This window comes from Porites lutea, chromosome 2, assembly GCF_958299795.1.
Source record: "Porites lutea chromosome 2, jaPorLute2.1, whole genome shotgun sequence".
NCBI lineage: Eukaryota > Metazoa > Cnidaria > Anthozoa > Scleractinia > Poritidae > Porites > Porites lutea.
The window spans coordinates 51,601,335-51,610,285 of NC_133202.1; the positions used below are offsets into that span (position 1 = coordinate 51,601,335).

The 8,951-nt window shown below is 40.8% G+C and overlaps 1 protein-coding gene across 1 annotated transcript; it reads right to left on the reverse strand.

Annotated features, from left to right (window-relative positions):
* Positions 1–1,937: 1,937 nt before the first annotated feature.
* On the reverse strand, positions 1,938–8,654 carry LOC140927174 (creatinase-like). The gene is made up of 6 exons (XM_073376820.1): positions 8,015–8,654; positions 7,405–7,603; positions 6,750–6,847; positions 5,577–5,886; positions 2,622–2,736; positions 1,938–2,484 (listed from the first exon to the last, which is right to left on the reverse strand). The coding sequence occupies exons 1-6, from the start codon at positions 8,144–8,146 to the stop codon at positions 2,037–2,039; spliced, it is 1,302 nt and encodes a 433-aa protein (XP_073232921.1). The 5' UTR covers positions 8,147–8,654; the 3' UTR covers positions 1,938–2,036.
* Between the last annotated feature and the right edge of the window lie 297 nt (positions 8,655–8,951).

Below are 8,951 nucleotides of genomic sequence, written 5' to 3' on the forward strand. Positions count from 1 at the left end.
TTTAAAGTCGGCCTCAGATATAGGGGAGTATAGAAATATTAGCGCGTTTGTGACCGCAGCTACGTTTTGAGGTGCTCCATGTGACTCTTTTAAAAAGATGTCGCAGAAAAAAAAGGATAAGCAGATTACTGTACTGAATACCAAAAGCGTTTTTAAACTATAGTCAGGATTATACTTCATCGCAGTCCCCTTGTAAGGAAAAAGCGAGAAACAGAAACATACTTTTTAGTATCCATAACTGATATCTAGACTGACATTTCACTAGTCAGTTTTTGAAAAATGTTACATATAAAAAGAGATTTAATATATATCAAGAAACCTCTTCTGTTTCGACTACGCTTGATGCTCAGGCTTGGAATGTGTTCCTCACTTGATTTTAACATACAATCAGTTGATGGTATAGGGTTGACATACCAATGGCCACAAAACAAGCACCCAGTAAAAAAAATTACAACAATTTTAATATATTTTTGCACACCTGCGTTAGCTTCACAATCACATGAGTCTAAAATGATTCAGTTAGTAAGTTCCACTCCACACGACATCCAGAACGTAAAATCATAGGCTTTTACTAGGCAAACGGTTGATCATAATTTAAAATTTGTTGTTATCAACTGTGTGAGTCAATAAGTCAGTTCGTCGTAATAAAATGGTTGAAAAGGTGACGTTTCCCAGCGCAGGCCCTTCCTCAGGGCTGGCAAATTCTCTTAGAATCCGTCTCCTTGACAATCAATTCGTGGTGCTCCCTCCTAGGCTTTTCTTCTGAAATCGTTGTTATAGTCTCCATGGATACCAACATAGTAAGTTGAAAGACCGTCTTTATATCCATGAAGGATTCACAACGACTATTGCTTTAAAACGTTAGTTTTTCAATCTTTTAGGTGGCCTGGTGGCAAATTGCCTTTATCAACACACAGTTAGCACAAGCTCTACGTCTCTACTGAACTTTTTAATGTCACCTAATTTGAACACAATGCGTAATACGGAACAAAAAAATATCGAAATTTGTATGAAGGCAAAAATTTGCGATTTCATGACAAAATTACTTTTCATTTTTTTTCCATTAAATATCGCGTTCATTAAGTAAAGAAACTAAGACAGTAAGGAAGAAAGGGAGCCCTATAAGCTCATAGAGCTAGGGCTCCCTGTGTCGTTATCAACAAAGACATTTCCTCTGAAACTGACTCCTTCTTTTCTTGGTCATACTTAGACGCTATTGCAAGAGTGCGATAGTCGCGTATGCTAAAAAGTATAGCTAACTATTATTATTTATTCATTTATTCACTCATTGTATTCTGTTTTACTTCTCCTTCAACGTAACACTGACGTTTCTTTAGGAAAAGACCATCTTTTCAAATTAAAGATTGGTTCCTAACAGCAAAAAAAATACTAGTACTTTTTTTTTTTATAAAATTGCAACAAAAGAAAAGAAAAGAAATAGAATGTATAAAAAACGGCGAAAAAATATATATACCTAGCCGATTTTGGAAAATGAACCTAGCGAAAATTTCAGCCATCTGAGAGAAGACGGGACAAAAGCAAACGATTATTACTTGCAAGGACCACTTGGACAAACAGCAGCGAGGGAAAGCGGGATCTTGGGGTAGATCAGGATCAGTAATAAAAAAATTACCTATCCTTAGCTGTCCGATCAGCCTTGAATTCAATTTCTAAAGGACAAAAGGCAGAAAAATTTCGAAAATTACACTATCTAAAGAAAAGGAAAGAAAAGGAAAAAGAATAGAAAGATCCAGAAGGAAGAAAGGCGGAGAAGAGAAAAAGCTATGCTTGCACTCGTAGTTTATTACAGTGAAACCTCTATTAAGCGGACACCCTCTGTAAAGCGGAAACCAGGGAAGGTCCCGAAGGTGTCCGCTTAATAGGGGTTTCACTGTATATTGGCTTCCTTGGACATAATTTTTGGCCGAAAAAAACAAACTGCGTGACAGGAGGGGGCTATTTGGTGGTACTGTTTTCAAAAATCTTGCTAGATAAAATATATCATTAAGAATTCAAAAAGCTTTCGGCTGCAGTGGTTAATTTTTGATAATATTTTGCTCTGGTCCAAATGGAAACTTTGTTATATCCTCACTATCCGTCTCCTTGACAACCAATATATCGTGCTCTCTGTATCCACCCGCCCCAGGCTCTTCCTCGGGTATAGTTATCATCGGCTCCATGGATACTACCATATTAGGTTGTAAGACCGTGTCTATATCCTCGCGAAGTTCCAGTCCTGCTTCGCGACCGTAATAGTGGCTGAGAACACCGAAGGAATGGCCGTAACCAAACGTGCGGTATTTGAGAAGGTCGTGTTCAAGGTACAACTCATTCAGCTCTTTTGCTATGTCGCTGCAGCGTGTTCCTGGCTTAATTAGTTCCAGTCCCCGGCGGTGCACTTTGCAGTTGACTTCCCAGAGCTCCATGTGGCGGTCTGTTGGTACGTGATCACAAAATAGCGTACGCTCCAGAGCCGTGTAGTATCTAAAGAATAAATAAAATATAATAAGAAGCGATTTCGTCTTTTCCCCATTTTAAAAGTGTTATCTCAGCAAGTAATTTTAACAGAAATTTCTCTACTAAGATCCAAGTAACGTTTAAATAAACAAGTTTATACCCACCCTGCTATCATGGGAAAGCAGTTCAGGCTTAAAATATCGCCCTTTTGCAATCGCCGTGTCGTAACCGGATTGTGAGCTCCATCTGTGTTTATTCCTGACTGAAACCAGGTCCAAGCTAAAAAGAAACGTAACCAGAAAGGAAAAGTGAGGTACTGATTGTGGAGGGGAGGGAAGAGGAAGGAGTAGAAAGCAGGCAAGTCATCAGTTGGAACTCCACCTCAAGATTGTTCAGTCAAAACCAAGAGAGAATGAGCTCATTCTCTCTTGGTCAAAACAACATAGCAGTGGCGGATCCAGGCCTTCAGATAAGGGGGGTGGGGGGTGGGGGGAGGGGCAGTCATCCAGACCCACACTGGGGAAAGCAAAACACAAGCTAAAAGGAATTTACTGTCTCTTCTTAAGATGTAATACCACTGTCTAATATTCAGGATAAAAGCTACAATCCTGCATTGAAAGTCTATGGAACAATGATTGAGTATTTGTAATTTATTTGTGCCCTGGCTCATAGCCAGGTGCTACCCTTTTGAAAAATACCCTGTACTAAATCTATCACTGTTTCCCCACACCCTTTACATATTGAAATTGCGTGCATAAATCCAACGTAATTATTTCCTGTAGGGTGCAGAATAGGGTTGGGCATGCATGATTTTACATGAAAAACACAAATTAAGTCTAACTTGTTATAAGAATTTTGTCCATGCTTTTCTCAACAAAGGTATGATTAACAGCAATCCAACAGAGGAGGAAGGGTAAGCCTTGCTGGAAGCAGTGAAATATTGTTTCAACATGAGAAGAGAAATTTCATATCTCCGAGCGGCCATGCAATATGTTCCATTTATTTTATACCACTGAAATACTTAACTTCACTTATTAAATGAATAATTTTTTTTTCTGTAAAAGGTGTGAGTTGTTATATTGTACCATAGCAATGGTGATCTTTTCACATGCAAAGTAGACAACGAGTAGTCCCCCATTTTTCCTCAGGGATAGTAGAGCGAGCGCGTAAAAAAGTTCAATAACTTAGTACATTTTGTATCCATGTAATGTCAATTTCAATGTTATGCCTACCCCCTACCAGTATGTTTCTTTTAATAATTCTACTCAAGTGTAGCTCATATTATAGTTACCATTAAAGAACGAAGCATATACTTGTGTACTGTCCTCGTTTCGCGGGGCTTTTGCCCCGTTTCATAGCTTTACCGTGCTTGTTTTGACTCGTGGCTTTAAGCGTGCCAGTCCGTCTCGAATAAGGGCCCGGGGGACTTAGGGTTTAAAGAACGAGTTATGTTACGTGGGTACCGTGCTTGTTTCGACTCTTGGCTTTAAGAACGAGTTATGCCATTCGCGTAGCGTGCTCGTTTCGGCTCATTGCTTTAAGAACGAGTTATATTTTTTGTGTAGCGTGCTTGTTTTGACTCATCGCTTTAAGAACGACTTATGTGTACCGACGTCCGTGCTTGTTTCGACTCATGGCTTTAAGAACGAGTTCTGTTGCCTGTTAGGCTTGCCATTCTCGACTTAGGGCTTAAAGAACGAGTTATGTTACACGTGCAGTGTGCTTGTTTTGACTCATGGCACGACTAGACTTCCTGAGATTCCATCGGAATCGATGTGTTTCCAATGGATCCGATGGACTCCATCGGACGACTTTCCAACCCTCCTCTAAGTATTGTTTACACTTCCGGTTTCACTCATGACTAAACTTCCTGTTAGGCTTGCCATTCTCGCAGTGTGCTTGTTTTGACTCATGGCACGACTAGACTTCCTGAGATTCCATCGGAATCGATGTGTTTCCAATGGATCCGATGGACTCCATCGGACGACTTTCCAACCCTCCTCTAAGTATTGTTTACACTTCCGGTTTCACTCATGACTAAACTTCCTGTTAGGCTTGCCATTCTCGACTTAGGGCTTAAAGAACGAGTTATGTTACACGTGCAGTGTGCTTGTTTTGACTCATGGCACGACTAGACTTCCTGAGATTCCATCGGAATCGATGTGTTTCCAATGGAACCGATGGACTCCATCGGACGACTTTCCAACCCTCCTCTAAGTATTGTTTACACTTCCGGTTTCACTCATGACTAAACTTCCGGTAACTCAAGTGGACTCTACTGTACTTCCGGTTTTATTTTTCGACTAGACTCCGTCGGACTCCAGGTTTTGTCCACTGGAATCTGGTCGAGAGTATTGGACATGTGTGCTCAATTTGGTCTAAAAAAGCCCCTCTCCTGGATCCGCTTCTGTATAGTGCCTACCTAGCCGCGGCTTACCCAGGGTGTCGCAAAATTTGGTTTCGTCAACGTCAGTACCGTTTACAACCGTAAAGGGATTATATAAAAAGCTTACGCGTCGAGCGCTAGCCCTTCTACAGAGCAAGTCACGGGGAGGTCACGGGATTGGGGGTTGTATGTGGGATGAACATCAAACGGCGTGGTTATGGCATCGGTAGGGAAAATGTTAACCCAAAAAACAGGAATGAATTAGATGAATAAAAAAAAGGGTTACAAGAGTTTAAGAGGCTCCGAGAAGGAACTGAAAAGAGAGACCTTTGAACGTCTGAGAATCAGGCTATCCTAGGGTTTTGAGAGGAGCGCGAAAAGGGGGCCTATTGGAAACGTGTGCCTAGCGTAATTTATTGTAACTGAGAGGGAAGAAGGCTAACGGAAAGGAAAAAATGGGCAGAAGGACTTAAATTCCACTCATCTCTTCTTAACCTTTACCCTACTTTTCCTTTCGATTCTTTCAAGCCATTGAAGCAGTGTGCTTGTTCCTTTTTGCTTGTTCAAATTCTTTATAAACTGAATGATACAGCGCATTTTCATCTAACCAAGATGGCTGATTGACTGATTGACTGACTTACTGAAGGATCTTTGTGAGTTCTTATAATAAATAATGTACTCCATTAAATTTAACACGCCTGCAGTCTTCGCGAGCATGTAGCAAATAACTTACTGTCTCTGATTTCGCTGTGAGGATAAGTGGCAGCAATTTCTCTCACCATCACATCCGTCGATGCCAAAGCGATTTCGTGTTCCGCTGCACCTACTTTGATAGCCTTAGCGACCGCTTCCCCGCCAAGATCGGCGATCCGCGCGCCCTGCCTGATAAGTTCTATCTCTTCAGCGGACTTTAGCATTCTCATTTTCATGGTTGGTTGACCAACATCTACAAATTTCGCATTCGGCAAGGCATCGGTGAATTTCCGATAGTTGTCGAGGGTAACGAAGTCGAATTCCAGTCCAACGTTTTTGGCATCTCCAACCTTAAAAAATTGTTAGATTAATTTGGGTTAAGTGTTGGTATATACAAATATACATACCTCGATATAACGAAATACGGCTAAATCGGATTAAAAGGATAGTTTGTTACAGCAGGCTACGTTGTGTCGTAGTTCTATTTCCATACACATTTTACTAACAATTATATAGATTTAGCCAAGGCTAAAAGCAAAGCTCTCTTGGGATCTTTTAAGAAATGTCTTTCTGAAGCAATTCAACTTTCGCCATAAGCAAAAGGTCCACTGAATTCCTCTCGAAAAAATGGACCTGAGCCAGCGATCAGTTAAAAACCAATAACTACTCAGCGTGGAACTTAAAAAAAACGTCACCTCAATGAGTTGAACACATGAGAGCACGATACAGTCATGTGACACCGATCAGCGGTTTCACTTTTTTGGCAGTTGACAATTTATAACGTGGATGTCCAATATCAAGTTAAACACAGATTGGACTCCTTGGACTCCCAGCCCATTAACTCTCGCATTTCACATCCGCTAACAACTAAAATTTCTTGGATACATAGATAAACAAATTTAATACCCGAGGTGTTCCACTACCCGCGATTCACGCGCGCGCGCAAACTCCGCTATAACTGGCTTGTAAAATGCCATTCGCTATAGGAGAAGATTTTGCTATATCGAAGTAGTAGAACGATAAGATACTACCAGCGCAGATACAGAGGGAGGTAACCTACATGCTTTTTCGACGCCAAGGATGCCACGTTTTTTGACCACCAGAAACTTAATATTCACTTTTCTTGCCAGTTACCTGTCGCATAATCAGACGACAAATGTTCTATTTAGTGCGTAATAGAATGTTTAATTACTCAGGAATCATGTGTACCAACCTGCTGTTTCACAGCATAAAAATAGTTGTCTTTTTGCCAATCAGTGTAGACGATGTTATCTCCGAACGTCCGACGCCAGGGCTGGCCGTAGTCAATCCCTAACGAGAAACAATAAAGCACCAAAGATAAAAATAATGAAACATTGATAGAATATTGGACATACCTATCTAAAGATACTTCGTTGCAGTATGCTGGGGCCTTAATGAAGGATAGATGCCGGTAAAAACTATGGCAGTGATATTTCCTGCTAGGGGAACGATTTCATCGGTACTTACCCTGGTTTCTGAGTCATATTGTGAGAAGGGGTCGGGCATTGAAAATATATATTTTTTAGCCCTGTGGGCTTCAGATTGGCGTAAAAAAAGGCGCGCCTCCGGTAATTTTCCATAACTAACACTTTAACAAGAGTAATTTATAAGTGCAACTATAATTGTTTTCCGACTGTAAATATCTACACTTACAAAAGTTGTTTGAAATTTGCCCCTAAGTGAAGAGTGGCAGCTTAGAGAGAAGTTTCTTGTCGAGGAAACAACTCGTTGTCGCTGTCAAGGTTCGACCCGCCCTCTTTGCTTTGAAATTGGAGATATTAAATCTAAGAACACCATGCTCTCAAACTGTCATAATGAAACTTGGAAAAAAGATGAGATCGTCTTACCGGCAGAGACGCTAATTGTTTTGGTCGGTGTAACAATAAACGCGTAGGGGCGACCAAAATAGCAGAAAAGATAGTCACTGAAATAATGGATATTGTGATAGGAAGTAAATACGCATGCGTCCAGGTCGTTAGACTCCATGTGGCTTCGTACCATATCCAGGCGTCGATTCATCTCTTGGGCTGAAAAAGTTGGTTTTACCTGTAAATGGTAAAATTTTGTGTGAATGGACGCTTTTTTCCATATATTTTTTACATTCATTTTTTTCCTATTAATTTCTATTAACTTCTTTACGCTTCAAAGTCCAAGGACAACCTAAGGATGGAGAGGGGGAGGGGGAACGGTCAAGAGATGTCGGAGGGGGGAGGGGGTTATAAGGAGGCAATTCAAAACTTACTTTTGGCGCGCTCTTTGCTGCTCTTATCGTAACTAATTAATTACTTCCTTGTCTTTAGCAATCTGCGGATACTCGTGAATCCCATAGCTCATTTTCTTCCCCATAGAGAAAGACCAAATAAGCTAGTAATGCAGAGTTTTTGTTTCTTTCCAGTACGTTTAACGATCCAGGCAAAATCAACCCAAACTTCAGGGTTGATGATAATTATTACCCACCTTTTCACCATTGCGACATTCCATCACGCGCTGCTGGTTATGATCGCTAAGCCCACTCGCACTCAACATCCGCTGGAGGACTGGTACCCACGCTGAACGACATACCCGCACACTTCTGATCAAATGAAACATCTAGCAAAATCGAAAAAAACAACAACAAAAAACAAACAAAAACAAAAACAAAGAATAAAAAATTTCAATTAACAACACTAAAAGAAAAGATTTGAAATAAAACCTTTTCTCTTTTACTATTCACCCTGTTTTTAGCTTTTTCAGGCAACTTTGATCAGCAAAGGGTACTGAAATCCAAAGGATTTGATCCGCACCAAACTCTACTGTTCTCTTTTGCCCCAAATAAATCTAAAGGATTCTTTAAACCAAATACTTGTGGAAAAAACTACTAGCTACTTTTTGCTTGTAACAGAATGGCCCGCAAAAGTACGGACGAACAGACTACCCTTCAAGGTTCTAGTACGTATGCTCTAACCACTGATCTACTGCATGCTCTATGGCGAGCAGGGCCGAATTTTAACTATTATCACACCAGTCACAGAGAACCTGTATCGGGGACTTGTACGACATTTTTACGAAAAAAAAAATGTAAGGGTAATGTAACGAAAGAAAACAATTCGTGTGGCTCGAAAATCCCCCCCACCAAAATTCCTCGCGAAGCCAGGCGCGGAGCGCGAGCCGCGAGGTTTATAATCTCGTCGCGCGTGAAGCGTGCGTGTATCACTCAAGCATCTCAAGGCCAGCGTGATTTCCTCTTGGCTATAAATCTATCGAGTTTGGTTGGTGTCCGCCTTGAAGTCATCCAGAGTAGTGACGTTAAAGCGCATTATGGGTTTCCAGGCAACCGATTGCCATCGACGATAAAGCTCTGGTTTTAATTTTTCATCTGTGAATTATAACAATGTTTCATACAGTCGGCGAGTCA

Bases quoted from the DNA above. Each gene is read 5' to 3' on its own strand.
- LOC140927174 (XM_073376820.1), bottom strand. From the start codon at position 8,146: ATGTTTCATTTGATCAGAAGTGTGCGGGTATGTCGTTCAGCGTGGGTA. The intron at 7,604-8,014 runs GTGGGTAATAAT...TACCATTTACAG, and splicing joins AATGTCGCAATGGTGAAAAG to GTAAAACCAACTTTTTCAGC. The intron at 6,848-7,404 runs GTAAGACGATCT...GTTTCTCGTTAG, and splicing joins AACAATTAGCGTCTCTGCCG to GGATTGACTACGGCCAGCCC.